General features: G+C 43.6%; 1 protein-coding gene across 2 annotated transcripts in view; it reads right to left on the reverse strand.

Moving 5' to 3' along the window:
* Positions 1–26,419, reverse strand: part of SYN3 (synapsin III) — a 190,346-nt gene that overhangs the window by 19,217 nt on the left and 144,710 nt on the right. For both annotated transcript variants that reach the window (XM_008636394.2, XM_017737803.1), the window contains 3 exons: positions 17,241–17,303; positions 7,658–7,800; positions 2,009–2,083 (listed from right to left, as the gene is read on the reverse strand). In XM_008636394.2, coding sequence (XP_008634616.1) covers positions 2,009–2,083; positions 7,658–7,800; positions 17,241–17,303 — 281 coding nt within the window. The remainder of the gene's footprint in view (positions 1–2,008; positions 2,084–7,657; positions 7,801–17,240; positions 17,304–26,419) is intronic.

Genomic DNA, 26,419 nt, shown 5'->3' on the forward strand with positions numbered 1-26,419 from the left:
CAGCAGCCAGGCTCAGGAAATTGTTCATGCCAGAGGCTCTGATAGCTACACATCTTCAGTGTTTGTTGGTCATAGGTGAGCACTGGGAGCATCAGAGCTGCTGGGGTGTAATAGGAGTATTATGGGGAAGAAGAGCATATTTATGCACATGCACCAGGTGTTGCATTTTCAGAGGGTTACTGTCATTTCTCCATTACCTGAACATGTCAATCCCTTGTACTACTGTTCAGTACAGTAGGTAATTCAGGTTGCTCCTACTCATCAGAGCATTTGAGCACATTCCTGTCTTGTTTCATGCACTGACATCTCAGAGATTTCAACAGGGTTTATTGCATTTATGGCTGAGTAAGGCTAGAGTGGTTAATTGTGGTACTATGTCTACAAAACAAACCTTCAAAATGCAGTGTTGCAGGCTGGCAGGAATCTGGGTTTTGGCCCTACAACACTGCAATAAGGTAATGTCTACACTTCATGTCTCTAGCTTCAGCTGTGTTATAAACAGCCAGGATGCATCATCATGTCCGCTTCCCTCAGTACTACTAGGGTCTTGCAGAGTTGCCTTCAGCATCTGATTTGGGGCTTGGCTTCCCTGTTTCACGGAACTAAAGGTGCAGAAGGGACCTTAGATGATTGCCTGCACAATTCTCTTGTTCCAAAGAGGAGACATTTCTTTAATCTGGTCTGAAAGAGGGCAGAGATTTGCCATCTCTTTCAGAGAATCAATTGCTGTGCTATGCTATCCGTACTGTAAGAAAATATAGGAAATATTCAAAGGAACCTTTTCTGCTATAATTTATTTCTTACAGTATTATACTTGTAATGTAAGTAGTGAGAAATGCCTATTAACAGGCTTTCATATATTTAAAGATCCTATACTCTTTTGTTTTTTTCATCTTTAGGATGAAGTGGTGTTCAGCTTGTGGGCAACTTCTTCCAGGTCTGTAGCAGCTAATGAAGGAGAGTGAGCCTCTGTGCTGCAGGCAGGAATTCATTGTGCTTTAGTCTACACCTCTGCTGAGGTCTGCTAACTGAAAAAGGTGGAAAACTACATAGAACTACATAGAATTGTTGCATGTTTTTCTCAACAGTTCATTAGGTTTTCTCTGAACGTTCCTTTTATTGTCCTTTGGACTTTCTCCAGCTCCTTACTATTTGTCTTCAAATGTGGTACCTAAAACTGGACAGTAAGAATTAATCATGATCTTGACAAATTGAAGGTATAATCTGAAAAAATCTTAAATTCACTAGGGATGAATGCCTACAGGTAATCTATGGATTCTATAAATCTGTGAATAATCTACTCAGGTGTGTTGGAGAAAAGTGATGAGAACAAGTGTTAGTTCTGCAGAATAGGAGTTACAGCAAAGCATGTTACCATGAGTCCCCTGTGTCAGGCAGTTGCAATAATAGCAAATATCACAGTGATTTGAATACATGGAAGTAGCATCTGCAAATTTTAGTCTGTGAGACGCATGAGGGAATTCTTCCTGCTCTGTTCAGCAGTGAGAAGACCTTAGCTAAGACAGCTGACCACTTTTGTGAGCCTAAAGCAAAAAGTGCTTTCAGCACTTCAGCTGACAGTTTTTTTCCTCTGTTAAGCAGAAGAAAAACACTTTTCTGTGTCTGCCTCTCATTAGTAATGCACTTAGAATAACTTCATGTAACTTTGTGTTTTGTGCTTTGACCTTTCTGATTTTATCCCTACATGTTTGTACTGGTGTGCTTGACCTAGCATGCTGGTCTTGTTTCCTGTGGTTACATTCACTAAAGATCTAATGATTTAGCAATGTTGGTTTCTAGCTGTACTTTCAGTCTGTTCTTCAAAATAGGACAGTTTGCCTTTGTGTCCTCAGTATTTTTTTAAGAAAACACTCGGTCTTTTAAACTCTTTATCCAGCCTCCCAGGAGACCTCACTTACCAGTTCTCTCAATTAGCCAAAGCCGGAAACACAATTCCTCCCTTCTAACCCAAGAATAGCTAATACTGTCTTGAAACACTCTTCCTTACCTCTCTGTCATTGCAATCTGTTCTAGCATCGCAGAGCCTGTGTTTGCCTTCCAGTTTCCAGAGATGGAAGTCCTCCTAGGAAAACAAACCAAAAACACAACCTGAACATGAAAATAGACTCCTGACCCATCCTCCCGCATACTGTAGTCCTCATTCTTGACTCTGTGCTTGTACAGGAGGGGATGAGGCGAGGTTCTTCCTCCCAGAAGCCTTTCCAAATCCTTCCTGAACAACACTCCATACAGGGTATGTTGTTCAGACTCATGAAAAACTGACTGAGGATTTAGACAGAGAAACCTCCAAGGAATCTTGAGCACACATCAGGCTCTGTGAGTACTTTCTTTCTTTATACATCAGACCTAGGGGAGCTGAAATGTGTGTAAAAGATCTCTAGAATAATCATCCTTGTGTTCTGCAATGGGTAGCATCCTCCATCCACAGAACAGAAACTCTCCAGGCAAATATTTGCTGAGCAGTGTCACAAAATATCAGCTCTGACATTCTGAGTCTACTTAAATTTGATTTCAATTGTACTTCTGGGTCCACTTCAATTCGATTTCAGTGGTACTGATGTCATAGGATATATTATCATACTGTCTTTTCACTGGCTTTTCATTGACCTGTTGGTGGCTCACTGTGTTTGGACTTAGAGAATTTCTTATTTCAAAATCTTCGGAGTTTCATTAGCTGCAACTCATAGTTAATTTCCAAAGAATGTACTGTTGCTGGAAAATTCTAGGTTTCACCATCACTGTCGGGGTGAAAATTTTCCTTTTCTTGACTTTAGGCCCAAGGCAGACTTTGGACAGCCTGCTCTGACAACACTCCAGATAACCCTTCCATAGCGTACAAGCTTGGACAAGTCAGCAAGCTGACAGGATACATCCAGAGAGACTCTCCATGCTGAAGAAGATTTAGGTAGAGATTTATGAGAGGAGTATGAGGTATGAGCCAACACTTCAATATGGAGGTTGTGGGAGCCCTTGCTGCCAGTTCTCTCACAATTTCAGCATCATCTGCAAAAGACACTGAATTTGCAAAACTATGTTCAGCAGTGGTAATACTGATGTCCTGCTAGACTATAAACTTGGATCATTACAGCTGACTGCCTAAGGTTCCCCTTTACTCTTGTGAGAGACACTCTGGAGTGCTTGTTGCAGTTCTCCTCTAAACTGGTATATATAGTTGCTGTGAAATTTAAATTATGTTTGTAACCATGTTTAAAGGAGTGGAGTGAGTGGCCAAAGAAGCATGTTTACTGTGTCGAATAACTGTGCTTCCATCTAGTTGACTTTTGGGCCTGTTGCCTCCACCCAGCATCCATTTTGCTTCCATACTTTCTAAGCGAAAGAATGGATTCCTCCTCAAGCTTGGACATTCATTAGCCCTTTATGGCCTGCAAGGTCAGTGTTCAATCCTCAGCCTTTCTTTCTTTTTTGATATGGGATTCTTAGGATTATGTTTTTCAGTTCTGCAGCGGGAAGAACCACTCTTTGCTAACATGTATTTTTAACAGAAAATTGCCCTGCAGCAGCAGGGGATATCCAAAATCCCACTAGTACTGGTGGAAACTCCTGGAGTCTCATTAGTGACATGATGATTTGACATCGGTGTTTAGAAAATGTACCTGGCATACCAAATGTAAGCAGCTGTGTTGTCCCTAAGAAAAAGAAACCACAGCTTGACAGTTTTACAAGAAAATTTGACATGGGAAAGCTCCCAAAATAAGAACTCTGCTCAAGCCATTGGGCTGATTTGTTGGACTTGTTTATGCCTATCCATCTCGAGCCAATTTTGGGCAAAAGACTTAAAATATATCTCTCTGCGGTATTCCTAACTTTCCTGTTGGGGAACTTTGCTGCTTTGAAACTGTAGAGTTTTATTTGAAGCCCACTGGATCAGACACCAAACCCTACACCACAGTCAATGTCACTCCCTTCCAAGCATGTCCAAGCAGTTCAGGTGTCAGCTGTGCCCCCAAACTTACAGAATCACAGAATCACTGCATATTCTCAGTTGGAATAGACTCAAAAGCATCATCGAGCTCAACTTCTGGCCCTGCACAGCACCATCCCGAAGAGTCACACCATGTGCCTCAAATGCCTGATGAGACACAGAGAAAATAATCTACTTACAGCAAATCTGATAGCAGTAGAAGACAGCTAAGCTTCCCCAAAATCATCCAGGTCCACATTTGGCCTACTGGCATTTGCTTTTGGCAAAGGAAGTGCATCTTTCCATTTACAAAATCACAGGATCACAGAATAAGTTGAGTTGGAAGGGACCCACAAGGATCATTGAGTCCAACTCCTGGCCCTGCGCAGGACATCCCAAGAGCCACACCATGTGCCTGAGAGCATTGTGCAAATGCTTGCTGAACTCTGTCAGGCTGGTGCTGTGACACTTCCCTGGGGAGCTGCTCCAGTGCCAACCACCCTCTGGGTGAAGAACTTTTTCTGATATCCAACCTAAACCTCCCCTGGCACAACTTTAGGCCATTTCCTTGGGTCCTGTCACTGGTCACCAGAGAGAAGAGATCAGTGCCTGCCCCTGCTCTTCCCCTTGTGAGGAAGCTGTAGACTGTGATAAGGTTGGCCCTCAGTCTCCTGTTCTCCAAGCTAAACAGATCAAGTGACCCCAACTGCTCCTCATACAGCTTCTTTTTGATTTTCTTTTTTGTATTGTATGAAGTGAAAAAAGAGACTGAAGACAAAAATTTTTCCTAAGGATGTTCTGCCTCAAACCCCATTTCCTTCAGGGACTGAAAGTCAAAGTGCTTCCAACTATCCTAAGCATCAGGGGGCCACACAATGTACAGTCAGTGTCTTAAAAGAAGGGACCCCAGGCTTTTAGAGAACAGTTGCTTAAACAGATTTGTGACCACAACACCTTCAGCATTGTTTAGTATAGCTGAATAAATGAGCAGATCAAGAGTTGTTGGTGTCCTATACTCACCGCTTCTAATCTGGGCCGCTTCTGTCTAAAAGTAGCTCTAGTTTAGACACAGTTGATATGGTGTCCCCTACAGATCACATTGTATTGCACTGGAGGTGACAAGGTCAGAAATCCCACTCATGAAACTACAAGGAAGGGTATTACTCTCTAACTAAGAGCTGGTGGCAAGAATATCCCATGCCTGAAAGTCAGTAGCTGCTGGCTTAATTCAAAGTGAACAACATTTCATGAGTCTTAACTGGAAATGATCCCCCTGTTTGCCTCCAGTTGGGGTGAGAGTGGAAGCATAATTTCTGCCCCAATTTTGCCTGCAACATGAGCTGTTTTCATGTTTTCTCTTCACCACTATTACAATGGCAGTCAAATACACTTGGTGGAATTCTAGGCATGTATCATACGCTGCTTATCTGCTGTTTTCAGACTGGCCCAAGGCATGGGCTAAGTAGGAGTTTGTTAGCAGTGTAAATCTGGAGTCACTGCACTGAAGCCAATGGGAAACCGAACTGAAGCCTTGGGTCATGGGCTGGAAGGAAGTGCATTGAACATCTGGGGCAGGGAGGAATGCATGAGTCACCCTGCAGCATCCTCCCTCTTGGCAGATGCTTGGTGCAAAGTAAACATATTCTGGAGAATTTCAGTGCAGTCTTTCCCAGAAGAAAAGGGGCTTTTAAAGTCTATAAGTGTGGGTGAAGGTATAAAATTACTGGATAGATTCCATGGCTCACAGATCAAAGCAAGTCACTTAGTATGATGCTACTGCAGATGCTGGAATTGCCTTTAAGGCTGAGATTTGCTAGCATGACTAATGGTTTTGAGTCTCCTATTTGGGACATCAGTAAGAGCTCTGATATTTTGGGTGCTTTTACCTCTGTCCTTGGACATAGTAGGGACTTATGTATACCATAGAAATAACCTATTTTGTCTAATGCTGGGGTGGAAGGAACAGTCCCTGGTGGGACTGACTATACCACTCTCCCAAGCTCACATCCATAAATGGCTCTCTCAATCTAAGTCAGCCTCCTGGGTTGGCAAGTTACTGGGTGAATCTTGCTGTTTGCTTTCTTTGCTAAGGAGCTTCATTTCTCATTAAGGTGTTCTCTGTTCATGACCATTTACATATGAAAACATTTTTTCTTTATCAAACAATTGTTTGCGCAGCTATATTCCCAAGTGGGATTAGGTCTTAGTGTGACTGCTTTCTTTCCTGAATCATCTGGTGTTATTTCTGATCCCTGCGCTGGATGAGTGCATGGTGAGTGCAAATAATAAGTGAGGAGAAAATATGGTCAGGCTAACTTGGCCTTTGTTTCAGTTAGAGGCAGTTGGGGGGCAGGCTCTGGAGCCAAGGCTGGGTGTGTTGGCAGGAATAGGGAATTTTAATTGATATTTTAAACCTTCTTTCCTTTGGCCAATTTGAGTTAGACTCTCTGAGATGTTAATATAATATTAGGCAACTGTGCTATTGTTGACCTGATTCAATTAAAAATACATTTTCTCTCATTGAGATCACATGAAGTAGGTAAGTGTCCCACACATCCTTCCTTCCTTCCCATGAAGAATGTGACTCAGTCATTATCTAGTTTTCTTAAACATCTCTGTGTTAGGAATCCACCTGGGAATTTTAGGCAGCTATAGCTGAAAAATACATGACTGTGTACATTTGATTATCTTGTTTAACTATGTTTCAGCAGAACTACGGCCTGGAGGTTTGTAAACATGGACCCAAGAGTCACAGTGTTGTAGGTGTTAGGTAACGTATACAAATTACCTTGCGACCTGAAGAATGTACTGCTGGAGCTGACTACCTGTCCAGGATTCTGTGGCTGGATAAGGAGCTTCTGGAGAAGCTGTGCAGTGTGGCTTTTTTCATCTACTGGTTTGTAGTAAGAAGAAACAGGTGTCTTACTGACTCATGTGGTTACATCTCTAATTGAGTGTGGTGACTACTGAAGTTTGGCTGAATGCTTTTTAATACTTTTAAACATACCAGTGTTGAAGATCGCTGTCATGCCACCTCCCTCACTACCCCACAGGGCAGGGAGGAGTTTTGGGGCACCCTCAGAAATGTCTCACCTCCTCTCCATCCTTTGTATGTGTCAAGGAGCGCACATGCAAAATGCCCACAGAAACCCTGCGTGCTGCCCCATCTGAGGCTGTTCGTACCCGGCGCTCTGTGCTCCTCGTGTGACTGTGGTGCTGTGATCTCCAGCTGGGGAGAGGATAGGTTGCTGCTGTGGGCTGAAGGATGGGATGCTGCTATGGCCTGGACACTCTAGGGCTCCAGGAGTTGCAGCTGGCTCAATCTTTTTTATTTTTTCCCCCAGGTGGAAAGTGGGTGGGTTCAATTCCCACGAGAGGGTACTTGGAACTGGAGGATTTTGCTGGGAAAGATGAGCCCTTCAACGACAGGATGGAGAGGTGATGGCAGAGCACAGTAATTACAGTGGGAACTTACTGAATCCCAGAAGCAGACAGACAGAGATTTACATTCCAGAAACAATGACCTGACAGTGACTAATGGAGAAGATGATTGGTGGATGAAGCATCTGGGTTCAGAGGTGGGAGGAAAACAGCACGGTTATTCTTCAAGGAAATTAAGTCAGCTACCTACTCCTGCCCAGAGCAGACACCGACTCAATCACATCCACAGCACTGTCTCGTCCCCGTCTCGCTCTGGCATAGCCATGCACTCACATGTAAGCCTTGTAGTTGCTGCCAATTTTCTGGATTCGGATGTCATATTTGGAGTCAATGAATGGCTCGGTGGTGGCATAGGTTTTTGCCATGGCTACTATGCTGGCCATGTCCCGAAAGTCGTGCTGGTTCTCAACTTTGACCTTGATTATCAAAATCCAGTGAAAAAGAGACAAGAACAAAAAGAACATGAATACTTTGTGAACAGAAGTCATCTCTGCACCTGAATAGTGCAATGTTAGTTATACCTCGCATACGCACAGCTGAGGACAGAGCAGCGCTTTTGTGATTTAAAGAGAGAAGTTCCCCAGAGCAAACCAACCCAGAGTAAATCCATCCCATTCTCCTTCTTCATGCACCAGCCCTGGTAAACCTGGCACCAGAGAGGCAGCTAGACCTCTGCCCAAATGGCTCTTGCTAATGCTCTTTGCTTTTAGGGTGCTCCAGAAAAGTATTCAATCTCTTAAGAGGCATTACTTCATTCAAACTTTGGAACTGCTATTTCCCATGTTGCGATGGATGAAAGTAGAGTATTTTGGGTGGTCAGGAAGTACAAACCAATTCCAGGAAATCAACATGAGAGCTGGTTGTCTGCCACCTCTAGGCTTCAGTTCCCTGGCGTTTCACATTACCCTCCTCCAGACATTCTTTGAGGAATGGTGCAGGTCTCTTGACTGGACACAAGCTCTGAAGGAAAAGGATGTCTCTGGGGGAGTTTGTGACTCTTGGGGAGATTAGTGTGAGTGTGAGGCAATGGGCACGTGGGTAGGAGAGCTGGTTGGGTGTTAGACTTGAGTCGCACTTGGAAATGAAAGAGCAGTTGACTTATGAGCTACAGTTTTTCTGAGAAGATGGCTTTTCACAGATCTGTGTCCAGTTATGGGAAATGCTCTGTATCTTACTAAAAAAACCCAAATGAAATGAAGAAGGACCAAAACAGCAGTTCTAATGATATAATCAAACCTCTGCAAAAGCTCATCGATTTGGGAAAGCAAAACTGAGCAAGCAGGTAGCAAGAACATAGTGGACTACTTCACCTCACTCATACCTGTAACCATGGCCTTTAGTGTATTGGCAAACACTTGTTTGGTGCATCAGAGAAACCTGTACAAGTCTTGTTCCTTAGGGCTGGACATATGCAGGAAGGGTGGATTAATTTGTGGAAAAAAGACCAAGACTGTATGAAAAGGATAAGCAAGTGACTAACTTTTTTTACTTTATTACCCTCACTTTGTATTTTGGTAATGCTTTGAGACCACAGTTGGGGATTGCAACCCTGCTTTGCTAAGTGTGCACTGATAGGTGACAATCCATCAGTGTCTTCTCCAGAAGAGTTTCCCAGTTGCATCACTGTGGGTTAATGGAGGGTGATGCCAGACTGTGTGGAGCCAGCTGAAGGAAGCACATGCAATGGTATTTGGTGTTTCTTTGCAAAGAACAAACAAGTGGCTTTATTTATCCGCCTTCAGCCATGGGAGGGTGGGAGCCATCTTCACTAGGGAACAGACAAGCTTGTTGCTAACCTGTTTTACTCTGTTTAGATGGTTTTGTGTAAGTGCCAGTTTACGCATTGGCCAAAGATTCGGCCACATCCTGTTGCAGAAAAGCTCTCAAAAACTGAACAGTTGTGGGGGAGGTGAAAAGTGCAACCAGTTTCACCCGTGACCATTTCTAGATGCCCGAGTAGGAAAAAGAACTCTCTTTGCTTCTCCTGTTGCTGACCACCAAATACCCCTAGTTCATCTCCCTTTTGCTGTGGTGAGGGCTGTGCTCTCACTATCCAGGAACTGCTGAGGAAAGGAGCAGAGGGAGATGACAGTCATCTATGGGAAGGGAGGGTACTAACAAAAAAAAAAAAGGAAATAACAAACACAAAGGGGATATGTAAGGCAACCATTACACGGCATCCAGGAGGAGCAGCCTTGCTCTAGGCTGTGTTGTTTCCCTCTCTGTCTGAGTGGGGATGTACAGGGCGGGGTGAGGTGGTAGGAATGCCCTGGAGGCAGCAGGGAGAATGGGAGAGGGAATCCAGAGCTTGGACTTGCAAAATACCAGAGGGAACAATGCAGGCTGTGTTGGAGCTGAGTATTTTTGTTGCACTGATAAGAGCTGCCCTGGGCTGAATGACATCAAGCAAGAGAGTCCCACCCAGATGAGATGATCGAAGGAGGGACTGCAAGGGCAGGCAGCACTGACACGGTGTGACAACATATTCTCCCGGACTCTTTTGGGAGTGAGAAAATACAAAAGCCATTATATAATGACCTACTTGGAACAAGGACATTTGTGGGATTTGAAACAAAGTGCTGTGCTTGTGCAACAGATGTCTTTGGGCCCAAACAGAAATGTTTGCATCCTCAGCCCAGGAACATTGGTCCCAGAGCAAAGGAAAGGATGCAGCTTCCCCCTCCAGACTGGAATTAGACCATATTGATATCGCTAGAAAGGCGCTCATCTTGTTAAATGTGACTTTTCCTCAAAAATACAGCATGCTATGGAAAGGAAGGGCCCATTTCTCCCTCCTCTCCACCACCCCTTCCCCATGGGGAGAGGAAGAAAGCAATAGAGAGTGTTCTCTCTAATGTCCCTGAGGACTTTTGGCTGGGTTAATGAAGAGGGGGGGACTCTCCAAGGACACAAAGTAAGAAATGAAAAATGAAGAAAATTACTCCCACCGTGCAACACCACTGCACAGTCCTCAGGAAACAGCTCTGGCATCTTCCCTGGCTGTACCAGAGTACTTCCCATGCACTTTTCAGAGGAAGCAACTCACAGAAATCCCCTTTTAAGAGATCACAGACTTATTTCCCACCAGGCATCAAAATAATCACCACACCAAATCTGAAATCTGAGCCACCATTTGTTAATTGTTAGAGCCAGCCAAATTTGACAAAATAACAGCCGTGTTCTGGGTTAATGCTGGTTTATCCCAGGGTACAGTTATTACTTCATAAACAGGAAGTGCTCAAGTTACAGTCAAATGAGATTTATTTTCCTGCTTTATCTATTGAGTCCATCATTTTATTAGCTTTCTACTTTTAAATTTTGTATAATTCATTTCCTCCTGCCTTTTAACCCTTTTAGATGTCAATAAGGTATCCATTCTCCCAACAGAAGAAAAAATCTCAGACATATAACCAAAGCCAGGGTGGATGTAGTGTGACACCAGAGGGCATTATTTAAGAAGGGACTTTTAAAAATCATTCCAGAGCAAAGTTACCAATTTACCTAACAAGAGACAAATCTGTTTTCTAAAATGGCAGGTTGGACAATACACGAAACTGATAAAAGAAGTTGGAAAGAAACCAACAGGAAGCCATTTTTCCCCCTCTCTCCCTTTTATTTTGCAATCTTCTTAGGATCAATGCTATATCCCATTAACTGCATAGAGGAGTGCAAACAGTGAGTACAAACACAGCCCCTGCCCTGGCAGCCTGTTTGCTTAGCTGTGCTGGCTGTTTGAGCAGCAATAGACTCATTCTGAAGCCATAAGTTGCTGTTTGCTGTAGTGTTTTAGTGACCTGTTAAGAAGGGTTTGGGCCAGTGTGTTGACAAATGCCTTTTCTGAGTAAGAAAGCTCCCTGGGATAATTTCTCCTTCCCTTCTGGCTCTCTTCTCTAACACAGGCACCAGTGATGCCCTAGCATGCTCCCTGTTGAAAAGGGGAGTCTGGCTGGATTGCTGGGGACATGCTTACACAGATGTGACTATCCCTTTGCCCTGTGGTGGCATCTCAGAGGCTGATACTGCATGACCTGCATCTGGTACCTGTTTGCGTCCTCAGCCTGCCCAATAAGCACTGACCTTTCTGGCCTTGGCTGGAGAGCAGTCCAGGGGGCAGGTCTGGAGGAAACATTCTGCCCCAACCCTGCTGCAGACCTTGTTTTGAGGCCTTTTTGCAAAGCAAGATTTTGGATGGGTTCTGGCAGTGTTAAAACCCCAGTGTAACAACTTCCTGGGCAGTCTGAGCCACACCTGAGATCTGTGTGAGCATGGGTTCCCTCAGGGTGGGATCTATCTGGGTAGAAACTTCTGCTTCCTCTGTCTCATAGTTCCCTAATCTGCTGCCTCCTGTACATCCCAGATGTTCCTGGACGCCAGGGTCCCACAGCTACGGCACTCCTCCCTCATCTTTAGCCTGAGCACTGCAAGGTATTGCTCCACAGTCCCCTTTTGCTTTCATTATGTGGCCACATGAAAAAATAATGGGGTTAGCCAAAGTGCCATAATTATCTTAATCTGCTAGGGCTGCCCTAGCCTTGCCTTTCTTGAGCATCACCCAGTCTGAACTCTGCCTTCGAGGTTAACTCTGCCCTACAGACTACACACACATCACTTCGGAGATAACTTGCAGAAGCACTTTGTGTGTCCAAAATGAGGTTAGAGCCAGGTTTGGCTGGAAGGTGGGTGTCCAACGCTGAGCCAGGGCTGGGCTTGGCAATGTGGTGTCTTACTGAGGCTTGTGAAAATGCATGGTCTGAGTGTTTTCCTCCAGAGGAAGTGGTGCGGCCACACAAAGCTTGAGATTTTTTGTCTATCTTGACCTGCTCTCAGCCTTTCTGTAGAGACCTTACCATCTTGGGATAGTGGATCTTCAGGAACAGATCTGTGCAGACCGTTTCCTGAATCTCTCCTTTTCTGTACCCCAAATTATACTCCTCTTCTCAGAAAATACCCAATCCAACTGACGCACAATCAGTTTAGGCCTAATTTTGACCCACCCCAAAATAGTAAAGTCACACTGGGGTCTGCATTTCCTCATTATCCTCACACTGAAGTTCCCCAGATGCTGTCTTTAATTCATTGAATGTTCCTAAAACAGAGCCCAGGTCCTGGCTGCTTTGATCCTTGGTGCCCTGGGTCAGTCACCGTTTCCTGTGTCCAGCAAAAGATTTCAGACTGATGTGCAAGAAATGTGGATGTTTTTGCTATTTTCATGACATTTGGAACATCCTCACTCATGAGTCAGTGGGAATTCAGTGATTGGGCTGCTCTGTTGTGCATGAATGTTACATGTCAAGTCATTATTTGTCTTCTCTAAAAGAAAATATTTGTTCCTTGACAAACTGAGGCAGCCCTTTCCCCTTCCTTTCCTCTTTAGCACACTGGATTTTCAAAGCTCTCACTTTTGGAACATTCTATTTCCAGTCCCGAGAGAGACAAGGTGACGAGCTGTCCTTCCTGATAAAAACCTTGCAGTATTTTTACATTACAGAGTGGCTCTGTTTGGTTTGTGCTATATTTATACCAGGGAAAAAAAAGAAGCAGAGAAGTCTTTCCCATCCAGTAAGGGAGAAAATAACTCTGACCATATTATTATGAACAACAAGTTTTTCTTCTACAATGTAATAAATTCATCTAAGCCAGGATTTGTACTGGGAAGGTGTTTTCATAATTATGGGGCAGGAGGGGACAGGAGGTGACTCTTAAACGGACCTAATTCGAGAGGTCTAAAAATAAAGTAGGAGTAGCAAAAAAAAAAAAAATTGATATAAATATATGCAAAGTCACGTGAACAGATACTGGTTTTACTCTCTTTGTAGATATGGCAGTTGTTTCCTTCTCATGATCTGATCAGGAAGAGGTGAAGAGGCTCTTTGAGTGAATTTGCAGTACTGGGCTCTGTTCCTAGGGCACTTTAGGGTCATGTTAGCACACAAATGGCAAATACTAACACACGCAGAGCTTTATTCTTTTCCATGGGCTCTGGCATTATGAGATCCGGAGTCAGGAAGAAGTGTTATTCCTTTCTCACTGCAGTGCTCTCCCTGTTCAACAGAGACCCCCAATCACTTCTGGGGTAGGTAGGCTCAAACTGCACAATGCTTAAAAATGCCTTGACCTCTAAGGAACTGCTGGGTAGAAAACAGTTCTGTTCTGCACAAGGAAAGACATCTCCTCTCAGTGTCCATCCACGGTTTCCCTGGAAGAGTCCTTGAGTACTGTTGAGCCTGTAAGTCTGGGCAGCTTAAGTACAACATGAGAAAGGTCCTTCTCTGCTGACTCCATTGTAAACAGTTGTCTATGCAGTATTTCTACAGATATTTTATTTGTACCGATACTACACAGGGCCAGCAGCACAGAGAGCACTTGTTATGATCTTCCAGTGCCACTGAAATATGAAGTGACTCCAAATTTTGGAAGGAGGATAACGATGATCATGGGAGGGGCTGGAGGGGCATGTGTTCTGTTTTTAGATTAGAAGATTGTCTGTTCCTGGGTGAAGGCTATTACTGGTGTCTCTGTTCAAGTCAATAGAGGGGCTGTTGTTTGTGCATTTCTCAATGGAAATTTCAAAAGATGCCTTTTACTGCAAATTTGTTTTCTCCATCTCCATGTGCACCTCACATGCACACATCATTTGGCAAGAGCCCTTCTTTCACCAGTGGTATACTGCCACCCCTTTTGGTTCTGACCTTGAAAAATAGCTGTTCCTCTCCCAAGCTAAAGACAGTTGTGATGACCCACGCTTAAGGGTAAGGCAGTCAATAGAGCCTATTTTGTACAAGTCCTAATGTGGTTATTTTTCATTTTAGCTTTGAGGATTCTTTGTTCAGCCCTCTGATTAAAAAATGTGGTGAGTGAATTTTGTGAAAATTCTGTCAAAAAACCAATATGTGAAAATGAAAGTTATCATAATTATGCTCCTTCTAGCAATTATTGCAAAAAATTAAACACTCAGCACTTGCACTGCCAAGAACCTGATGAACATGAGTTAGCAGTAAGTATCAGGTAATCGTTATAATTCCTCTGGTCTGTAACACAGAGAAACTGAAGACAACTGTGAAATGACACAAATCTCCCTGCAAGCAGATGGTGGAGCTCTTCAGGAAAGAGGCATTTCTGCATCCAGACTTTTTCTGGCTCCTGGTCACTGCCTCAGACAAATAAAGAATAGCAGTGCCTGGACTTCCCATCTTTGCTCATTCTTTTAAGTGTTGGTGCCTCCCATTACATGTGATTTTATCATTAATAGCAAAAAAAAAAAGTAAGTACTTCCTTGAAAATTTCTGTTGTTAATAACTTTGTAACCCGAATGCTCACATCCTTTGAAGCACCAATTACAGGTACAAATACATGGCTTGCTATCTTGGCATCATTTGTTGCAGTAAGTACTATTTTAATACATGTGTACTTTGGCTAAGGTTATTTTATCCTTTGTTTCTCCAGTCACTGCTTTAATACAAAACATGACCTGATGCAGGTGCTTTATTAACATTTACTTTGTTGCATTCGTCAAACCAAAAGCAAACCTCTTTCTTTTCATATTATGTATATTTTATAGGTAAAGACCTGCTATTTCCTGCTATTATCTCTACTTCTGAAGACCAGTGCAAAGAAATAATTTAGCTCTCTGTAATCTCACTGGTTATTGCTTTTGCATTATGATGGTTAAAAACACCATAATGTCTCCTGGGAACTTCCCTCTTCTGCATTACTTTATCGTAGGCTTGATTTTTTTACCTGTAGGTGTTACTTTTCTAGTATACCCATAATTCTGCTTCACTGTATTTCTTCTGATATTTTCTGTGGTTTCTTTTGTCAGTCCCACTTGGGCTTGAACCCTACTGTTTCAAAAAAAGCAGGAAACAAATTCTTGTTACTTGTGTTTTAAACCAACTGATTTATTCTTTGTTTTATTTTATCTTTCTCTCTTTTCTTTTTGCTCTGTGCAATGAAATGCAGTGAGACTGAAGAAAGAAAATTTAATCAGTCTCAACTATCCTTCAGGCTGGATAAGCGCCCAAACTAAAACCATAAGGTCAACAGCCCTTGCTTCCTGTACCTTCCCCATCTACTGAACAGAGCAGTGTTGAAACTCAGTACCCAAATGCACATCCAGACTTTGCTAGTAGTCACTAATTTTATAATGGACTAAAGTAAACTTGGCCTCAGATCAATTCTTTCTTCTAAGATGCTGGCTGTTAGCCTATCTTTATCTGGAATGACTTCCTACATACCCTCCTTGTACCGCTGAGTACAATTGTGCCAGGAGTCTGAATAGAAACTCTCTTCCTCTGTAACTTGTAACAGCAAAAATCAACATAATTAAAGAATAAAATGGGAGGGAAAGTAAGAGGTGGAAGAAGATCTGGTGTGTGGTGCAGAAGACAATAGCTAAATGTTCTGCTGAGAGTTTTGTCTGGAAATGCTGTTAAGTTTGGAGTACTTTTCTCTGATTCTACCCTCATTTCTGCAGCCTCTAAGGGTCCTTGGTGCATGAGACACACGAATTACACCTGCATTACAGGTGAAATGGCAGAGCAGTCAGAGACACGCGGGCTTGCGGGTCTCAGGGGAGAGGTTTTCCTCCTGGTTTGTCCTGGTTGGTTTTTGCTAATGAAATCCTTCCTAGGAACAAGTTAGTGGCTCCCTACAAGCACCTCTAGGCTGTCTGCATGCACTCTAATTCAATAACACCTCTGCCTGCTTAACATAGGCAGCACCAATATATTAACCAACATTTCCTGCTTATTTACATGTTTGTTCCTTGATGCTGAAAGCCAACTCCACCACTGGCACAGGGATCTGTGCCCACTTCCTCCCCAGCAGCTACCATCCAGACAGGGGAACATTGCAATCAAAGCAAGAAAGATTATTAGATCTTCCATGTGCAATCCAGCAAGCCAGAAAGGGCTTCTGTTTCCAGAGCACAAGCAAACAAACTGTACCAAGTTTAAATTTGGTGTAACTATATATATTTTTCAGGCAAAGTGTGAGGCCAGGAGAAGGTCTGTCTGCTCTAGGGAGGCACTGCAAGAGGCAGTTATCAGTATCAGTTACGAAGTTCATGTACCACTCAATTGGATTTAGAGATGATACCTCAGAATTTCATACGTCTGAGCAAATCAAGTTTTAGACAGATAGGGGATGCCTTTTGAAAAGATAGATGCAAGAAAGAGGAGACTCAAGTGCAGCAGGAAAAAAAAAGCAGGAATGTGCTGGTGATGCCTCACTGAAAGGGGAGCCCAGTCACCCCAAGAAACAGGGGCTGCTAATTCACTGGGGGAATAAACACCCCAGAGAGCCTGGGAAAAACAAACAGGTCCTGGGTAGTGAACTGTTTTTCAGGATTCCTTGGCAGGCAACCAGCCACTCTGCTTTGTAAGGTCTTGTTCTTCCTTGCAAGGAGGAAAAAAATAACTGAAGGGCTCCTGTTTTTTGAATAAGGTCATCATAATGCACTCCAGAAGCCCAGCGCCACAGCTCCTCATTGTGAGTGCTACGGGGTGTAGCTGCACTTTACAGGTGCGTGAATAAACAACACTACCACTTTCAGGAGAGGAGAAAATGTATAAAAGACAAGCCTAATGACTTCGGCCCAGCCAGCTTTCCCCCCACGCTTCACCAACCCCCCTTCCCGCATCCCAGACAGCCTCCAACCCAATACCACTGCCTGTCTCCAAGTGCGTGACAGCGGAAAAAGGCCTTTTCTCCCACAGGAACAGCCAGTGCGACCCAGATAGGTTGTGGGGAGGTTTAACCCCTTTGCTGGCTGGCCACATGCCATGTGTAATCACAGGAATGCTGTGCCACACATATATCTGTTTCCAGAGATATATATATATTTTCTTTTACTTACCTTCCCCATTCCAGCATGAGCATGTCCCAGCTTGACCACTACAGGAAAATTCGGAGTTGTGAGCTGAAAGAAAAAAGAAGGACTTTTTCATTAGTTATTTTTTCCAGCCACTGTTTTTGGAATAATTTTCTTTATTTAGTTGCTTTTATCCCCCTCCTGGATGCTGTAAACTGGAGAATAAAAAGGCCAAATAAAGTTTGTCTGGATGGAAGGGCAGTGAGCAAATAGCTCTTCACTGGGTCCCATATGATTGAAAATGGAGGCCTGGCAGAATTCCTCAGATCTGACCCACTTTTGCTGCGTGGTAGCAGTTTTCCCACTCTGTACATATGGATGTGTGTACACTCATATGCTTGTAAAACACAGTTGCGCATGCAAGCTTGAGTAAGTGAAACTTTCAGATGCTGAAAACATCTGAATGGCGAGAAAGACAAAGGTTGTTTGTTCTTTTCCACATGGACTGCTTTGGCCTTAATAGTGAGTGTACCCCTCCCATCAGTGGGGAGGGTGGGGGGACAAGGAGAGAAGGAAGTGGGGCCAACCCTTAGGTGCAACTCACAAAGTCCATCTATTCATAAAGCCTGTTCTTCTCTATTTTCAGGGGTGGGTATAGTGAATAAAAGAAAACAAAGAAGGGTTGGAATCAGCAATAAAAATAGAAAAGAAAGTCATATGTTCTCCCTGGCTTGTGTGGTGTTTCCATTGGGCAGGGTCCTGCCACCCAAGGCATACAAGGTCATCTTAGAGCACATGTGGGATTTTACTTGAAGAACTGCAAGTACCCTCTCTGCATTTTCTTCTCCAGTTTCATGTTCATGCAAGGATTCACTGAAGTGATGGGCTCAGAGCTGGGTGGCTGTACTGGTAGGAAGTGCACATGTTGGGAGTAACTAGGATATATGCACCACATCTCCCCCACGTACTGGTTGGTCCATTTCTACACCTCTGCTTGGCATCCCTGTGATCTTTATCTTGTCTTGCGCTCATGATTCTTGTGATCTAAATGCTATTTGTTCAGTATGTAACTAGTTATTTTTTATTCCATATTGCATTTCCTTTAAAGACACTTCTGTCTTTACTTAAGTGCCTGAAGCAATGAGCTCTATTCATTAAGCAGTTAACCTGGAGATCTGGCAAAGGGAGGCAGTTGAATTTGGATGGATAAATGGCTCTCCTATTTATTTGAGAATAGATAAACAACTTGTTCTTGTGCTAATTACCAATTGTCTGTATGGACAGGCAGGCACTACGCCCTAAAGATAGAATGGTGCTGCAGTCTCCATCTGTGGCAGCTCACTATAAATAACAAAATTTGTAATGAACACTGATATGTTTTGCTATTCAGATGCTTATATAAAGAAATGTCACAGGAGAGGGGAACAGTGAGTGCATCACGTCCTCAAGCAGCCTGTGTCACTTTCTTCAGGCAGAAAGCTGAAAGATCTTCGGACCGCAGAAGGGCACAATAAATTACAGTCCTGGCAGAGGCAGCGACCAGCACCACTGCTTCAGAAGAAGAGGCAGGAGACTGATAAGTGACCATCCTGAAGTCAAATGGTTAAGTATATGTCCAGGCACATGAGTTTGTGCTCTGTTTCACCTTTGCCTCTTTAATTCATTGTAAGAGCCTGAAATTTAATTTATGCTGGCATAAATGAATCATTTGGGGGACTGCACCTGAGGAGTACTGAAGATAGGGCTATGGATGCACCATGCCAGACCTTTAATGCCGGAAGATGAAAGGTAACCTAGTAGTTGGGGCACCCACCTGCTCAGGCTCTGGGAGATGTGGCTCGCTTCCCAGCTCTCTCATCCCTGCCCCATGCCCCCTGTTTAACCAAAGCGCTTGCAAGGCCCGGCCTCTGCTCCCTGTTTGGGAGCGGAGGCAGCAGCTGTTCCAATGGCGCAGGAAAAGCAAACTGTGTGCTGTGAGCCTGCCTGATACCCTGGCAAGGAGGCCACAGAAGTGTGCGGGATAGATAATGCTCTATCACCAGCTCAAAGCGGACCGAGGCAGGAAGCAATGTCTCTGCTGCCCTGTTTTTTGTTCTCTGCCTATGGTGTTGCTAAAGGGAGCCTGCTTGGGCATGGGGCCCGGGAGTGGGAAGCATCTGTTTTCCTGTATACATGCAAAGAAAGTTTGGGATCCAGTAAACAACCCAAGTTTACTGTTAGTCTGGAAAGTACCACCGGCAGTGACAACGTCCTGCGCAAACGTCTCCCTTTCTCTTCGCTTCGTGGAAACATGAGCTCAGCTTTCTTACTAAGGCTGGTCTCATCCCACGTAGGGGTGGCGAGCTGGTGTCAGAGCATGTTGGGGTCACACGTGGCTTGTCCTAGGCACAGTGCTTGGGGCTTGGGGTGAGACAGATCCAGACTGTGAACATGTGGTAGCTTCTCTGGGAAAGCTGTGGCTTCAGAGAAATGCTGGTGCGTGGTTAGCCAGGAATCTGCCTCTGCCACTGAAAACCCACCAAATTTCCGTGTACATGAACCTGCCTTATGGAGGAACCAACAAGAGAGTATGGCACACACACAGAGCTGCATTATATAAGGAGTTTATCTAGTGACAGTGGAGTGCCCTTAGCCTGTGCGGAAGTCAAGTGTAATCAAAAGCTCTCCATAGTGCACAGGACTAAAGCAATCAGCGTCCATAACCACCCGCTGGAAAGCCCTTGCTGATGCAGTGGAAGTAGTTGAACGCCACTCCAGTCAATGGGGGAACCTCCAGCTTCCACCAGAGTCTGGTTGGGACTCAAGTCCCACTTTTGTTGCTAATAAGGTGGCCAGCCAGCATACTTGGCAAGCACCCAGAGGGATAGGGAAGCCGAAAGAAGGGAGAATCTATCATACGTACAACTCTGATGCAATTCACACACAAACGTGGTGAGAAGTTCTGAGGGTGGTCAGAGCCACCACAAGGGCAGACCCCTGAGATGAGTATTTACACATACTGACTCATACATTTCCCGGAAAGGAAGATTATTATAATCACAGAATAGCACCACATTTTAATAAGAAAAGCATGTTTTTACTGAAATCATGCAAAGATATGTGTCTGTGTCTTTCTATGTGTTGCAAGGGCTCTTTTTTTATCGGAAAAATAGTGAAAAACACTTTGATCATTTTAAAATGTGCATGAACTGTTGACAGGACTGTTATAGATGAGGTCTGCAAGTTTTGAGATGGGACTGTAGTGCTACAGCTAGCTCAGTGATCATATGCAGGGTGTTAGTTCATATTCATAACTCAACCCTTTGAATTAAAATCTTACAAATGTATTCCCAGAGGTTGTGACAAAGCCTTGAGATGCCAAGGTTTACATAAATGTCTAGACCTTGATGTATGTAGAGGCCTGTTAAGAGTCAAACAGCATTTTGAATCCTGAACTAGGAAACTCAACCAAGTCTTCTTTGGTAGTAGTGAAGGGAGCGTCATGAAGTTATTTCCAACTTAGAACACCGATGGCCCAAAGTGTACCATTTTAGCCCCTGATTTTCAGGGCTCTGCTCTGTGTGTAGTGTCACTGCAAAGACCACTTTTCAGTTTATCAGTTTTGGCACTGGTGTGTAAAACGACTGCTGGTATGCACACATTAGCCTTTATTTGAAAACACGTGGCTGTAAACTGTGACACTTTCCACTTTACCCTCTGCCCCTCCTTTCCAACAAATAATGAGGGCTTCAGCATTTCCTGTAAATTTATGAATGTTTTCTCTATTCTTTACTGGTGGAGCAGTAGAACAGAGTTGGATCTAAATTGATCCGAAGGGAGGAATCTTAGAAAGGCAGAGTTCAAAGCCAGGTTGGACAAGGCCTTGAGCAACCTGGTCTAGTGGGAGATGTCCCTGAACATGGCAGAGGGGGTGTAACTAGGTGATCTTTAAGGTCCCTTCCAACCCCTTAATATTTTATAGTTCTATGAAACCTGATCTAAACCATGAATACAATGCTTTTGACACTTTTGTTTCACTGAAACCCTCAATTGTCAATCAGCATGAGAGATGCTAAGTTTGTGATTTTGTGTACTGTCCTGTAGTCCATGAACAAAGCAGAACGTCGTTTTTGATTTCCTTCCGTTATGTTTAGTTTTGTGCATTACTTCACATTATCTAGCTCGTTTTATACAATGAACTTTCAGTTTCTAGTATTATTCTCTCTTCTGCAAAACCCTTCTAATCAATGCTAAAATGAATAGCACAGGCTGCAGTTACATCATGGATAATATTAGGAAGGATTTGAGGTGGTGGGAGATGGAGTCATTAAAACTTTGGTCTCTTGGCATCGGTATCGTATTACCATAGCATCCAGTGTTTTCAACCAGGCCAGAAAGCCCCATAGCACAAGGTATTGTACTTTTGGCTTCATCCTTCCCCCAGAAGTAATATTCTGAATTTTTCTTTTACACTCTAAACCTGATTTTAATGTTTATTTAGCTGCTTTTACTTGTATGACGACAAAGCCTGTTTTGGGTGGGTACCTAATGGATGATGGGAATGTTGTTCATGCACTTGAAAGCTAAATGTTGGAAGTAACGTGTGTGGCACTTCCCTGGTGTCAATTAAGTTGGAGGAGCAGTGAACATATAATTTCCTGTAAAAGCAAGCAAGCTGATTCAAACCTACAGGAAAACAATGATGTCATTATATGATGTCAATGTGTTTATGGAACTATCTTACTAAAAACTTGAGCTGAAGATCAGCATTGGTTGCTTGCCAGCCTTGCCAGGCATGGCCAGACCAGGGCTGCACGTGGTATGGATTCCTGTAAAACACACACCTGTGTATTGTTTACTGTATTGTAATTAGAGCACAATGAAGAAAGAATCATTATCTGAGGAAACAGGGCCTTGAGACAGCTTTCAAGTCAGCTCAAGTAAATCCTGAGGAGGAGTATGTATCTCCAGAGGTCTCAGGAAGAAGGAGGAGATAGGGGCTATGATGAGAAGAGCAATGAGATACTTGTGACAGGAGGAGTTCAATGACAGCTGGATCAAGACAGCATTGTACAGGTGGGACCCAAAGCAGTGAGGCAGTTGATGGATGAGATGGCAGCAGATGGTAAAAAAATATCCTTTGATTCTCCCATTGCTTTTAAAAAACACAACAAAAAATAAAATAAAAAAAAAAGAAACCCCAACAGCAGCATGACTTAATCCCCACATCCTCGAGTAAACAAACCACAAACCAATGTTTCAGGGCTCCTAACACTTGCTGTGGTTAGAATGGGTCATGGAAGTGAATAAAAAGGCGTAAGCACAATCCGGAACATTTTGTCATTGATTCCACCTCTAATGTTATGTAACTTCTTTATTTGAGACAGGATGTGTTTGGGTTCCCCTAGTGGAGAATAAGAGTGTAAGCATTTGATATTATTCTCATTCCTTTGGAGCTTCAAGTGTGAGAATGATATGAACATATCCAGACAAACAGATGCTCAGCAAAAAATCCCAAAATGCAGTATGTGTATGCACATGTGTATGCTTGTATTCTCACACATATCCAGCAGTCCTGGTCAATAAATCCCCATTACCACGTATCAAATCACGGGCAGGTTTTTTAAAGGTTCTATGACTACATAGAAAATTTCTATAATTCCTTAATGCATGATGTTCACTTAGCTATTTTGCAGTGGTGCCTTTAAGGAAGCTTCTTGTCTTTCCTTTTTTGCTAGGAGAGTGAATACATTCTCCCAACTCCTTATGTTGAGAAACTCTCCAAATATTTTTTATGGGATGCAGTGAAAGAGAAGAAGAAACTCTTGAGTTTCCTTTTCCCCCTGACCTGAATTGTCTGCCTTTTGCTATATTTTTCTCTAATTAGAAAATTCCATCCCCCATGTAAACACATTGCCAAGGAAGAGATGGTGAACACCAGTTGTTAACATGGTAGGGAACTCCCTAGGAATTTTATTTTGATGGGTTACTGATGGACATGGGGTTACATTTGGAAAAACTGTAGCATCTAAGCTATGGCAAAAGATATAAGAAAAAGACAGATGGAAAATAAAATGCTTTATGAATTTGTGCTGCAATCTTCAAAGCTATCACTCTTCCAAGAATCCCTGAGGTTCACAGGATACTGGCCAACAAACCTCTCTCCCCTTGGCAGGCTTGACCGTCCCTTTTTTGGGAAAACTCTGAATACTGATTTCAAAGTGGGCAGCATGGGGTTTCTTTGGAGAGAAAAGAACTTCCCTAAACTTCACAGAGGAGAACAACATTTTGCAACAAGTCTCACTGAAGCTAATAATTCCCCTGTTACTGCTGGTCTCTAATCTCACCACAGTCTGCTGCAGGTGCTTTTCCATATGCACCAAAGGACAAGGTGCATACGGATCTCCCCCCAGCTTTTACACACAGTGAAGCCACATACCCTGACTGCAAAGCTGGGAGGCCCCCACATGACTCCAAGGGCTTACTTGTGATTTCCCAACCTTCTGTAGCACATCTGAGAGCGGTGCAGTTATGTCAATGTAAAATAAGAAGCGGGTCCTGGGCTTATTAGTACATTCATTGAGAAATATCTGCCTGCCACAGAAATGGCTCCGAAGTTTTCTTGTAAACCTCACGCCGTTGTAACTGCCAGTGATCCCGTGCATATTTGGCTGGCATTGCCATGTCAGGTGCTGGCACCAGCAACGAGCCATGGATGCTGCCTGGTACAGGCAATGGGATACTGGAACATTTGAAATACTCTCTGGGCTCCTGAAAGCTCTTGGGCAATGAATCACCGCCTCCTTCCTGCTTGCTATTCTTCAGCACTGAAAGCAATAGAAATAGCAGCACAGAGGACCAGGCAGTCACAGTTGGACTTCTTTGAAAGATCCATTTTTTATACTTTTTTAAAAGCACAGTTAATAATCTTGATTAAAGCCTCAGGAGGGACTTTGGACATAAAGAAGAATGAGGATTATGGGAAGCATCACAATGCAGCTGGCATCTCAGGCCACATCTATACTGGTAGATAGAACAATGACATGGCAAGGACACTGGCCCTGATTTGCCTATACTGTTAAATTGTTAGACCAATCTCTGGCATATTCTTTCTCAAGACGAATAAATAACCTTCTCCCAAACATCTCCCAAGCACAACATGGAACCAGCATAAGTCTGCAGCCATGCCTCACAGAACACTGGAGGCTAGGAGAGCTTGATAGCACAACTGTGGTTGGGCCATGACAGAGCTGCCAGAGAATGACCCTGGCACTGTATGGTTTGCCCCTGTTAATGTAGCCTCTCTGTCTCACTGGGTTGGGCAGGAGAGTAGTCCTTACCTTGCATTTTATCTTTGTATGCTCCCACACCAATGTTTCACTTTGGTTGTACAGAAAAATGGTCTACCTCGTGCAGCCAGATGTCATACCATTCCCATATGACAATTTCCACTGACTACCTTTTTTAGACTGAATTCACAGTGGGTCCTTTTTTGGCTTACAGCCACAGATACTTACACCACATTTCTTTTGCCCGCTGACCTGGAAAGTCAGGTATTGCCTCACATGAGAAATGTTTGAGCTATGGCTCATTTTGTTCTATTTTACAGCTAGATCATATTTTCAGCATTTTGAGCCCTTAGGCTCATGCAGGAATTCACACACTTTGCTAACGTGGCCTGGAGTGAAGCACACATCCCCTACTTTTTGTGTTCTGGGACATAAATGTGGGGAGTAAATCCTGTTCCATGAATTTACCTCCTCCGTGGGCTGCACATGCAATTAAACACTGGAAACAGCTCTTCCTAACCCCGAATTTGCTGTGGTATCTTTTGTAGGCACCTAGAGCAGGTGGGGGCCGGGTATGAGCTCTGTTCTTCCTACATCCTCATTCTTGTGCTTCACAGTTTCAAGCTTCTTTCTCCAGATAAAAATCTTCTGTGTTTATCCAGACTGATTTTTGGCTCATGTCAGAGACATTGAGGACATGAAAGGCAGCCATTGTATCCCATGTTTGAATTAGCTCTGTGTCTTTTGAGATTTCTTGGGAACTTTCAAATTACATGTTTTCAGTAGGAGCCAAAAACTGTAGGAAGGGCTGTATTTCACAATCTCTCCAAATTCAGCAGTTTCTTGGGAAAGAGAATGAGGTCCCAGGGGGCAAATTTTATATTTTGAAAGGTGGAAGTATCATGTTTCAATGATTCAGTGAATGAGCACTAATTAACTTCTTCCCCCCTCCCCAATCCAAATGGGACATGGAATGCTTTCAAACTGCAAAAGGGAAGTTTTTCTGACATGCACTTAATTTGTCCATGTTTCATTCTTGAGGATCTTTGAGATTTCAGTTTTGGCTTAGGTAAATATCCAAAACTTTGGAATCACTCAAGATCTGAGAAATATATTTTCCTGCCTAGGCTTCAAGGGCATGAGCTTAAAATGGCACCACTTGGGTATTTGTCTCCCTCTTGTGTCTCATTCCATGAGATAAGATACAATCCTGCTAAAGCCACTAGAGCTCCCAGTGAAGTGGAAGAAGCTGTAGGTGACCTGTGCTCCTAATTGTCTGCAAACTCAGTGCTGAGAGACAACCTAGTTTGATACTAGGACTAAAAAGCAGAAGGAAAATCAAGCAGGCTCCACACAGGACACAAGCAGAGTTATTTTCAGCTGGGCCTGGCTTCTGTTTACATCTTTCCCAGCTGTAACAAGGAAGGGGTTCCTGAAGTGAAACCATTCAGACGAAGACAGAAGAAACCACTGTGCGGATCAGCCTTTTTCATCTCACAACCACCACCTTGGCCAGCGGCATTTTTCCCCTGCTGAGCACACATTGATGTACCGCAGGCTGCAACAGCCAGGAATGGCAAGAAGCAGGAAGCAGAGAAATTCCTTTTGGAGTAACACATAGACCCTCTTCTTTACCTTGGGCAATCCTGGAGTGGCAAAGGATGCTGTGGTCTCTGTGAGCCCACTCCTTCTGTTTGTCTAGAGAGAAAGGGTGCATCCTTTACTGGAAAAAGAGGTGGAGACCTGAGCTGGTTTCATCTGTGAGGCAATACCTCCACTTCTCAGGGATAAATGAGACAAATGTTAGTGAGTTGGTCCACACCCAGTACAGGAAGGCATTTGTTTTTTTCCCAGATGAAGTGCTGAGGCTGTTGTGGGATCCAGGTAGGATTTTGGAATGTGGGCAGAAACCCACATGGATGTGCACAAAAGAAGGGCATTGGGTTCAGCAGCGGC

Source organism: Corvus brachyrhynchos, unplaced genomic scaffold, assembly GCF_000691975.1.
Source record: "Corvus brachyrhynchos isolate BGI_N302 unplaced genomic scaffold, ASM69197v1 scaffold56, whole genome shotgun sequence".
Taxonomy (NCBI): domain Eukaryota; kingdom Metazoa; phylum Chordata; class Aves; order Passeriformes; family Corvidae; genus Corvus; species Corvus brachyrhynchos.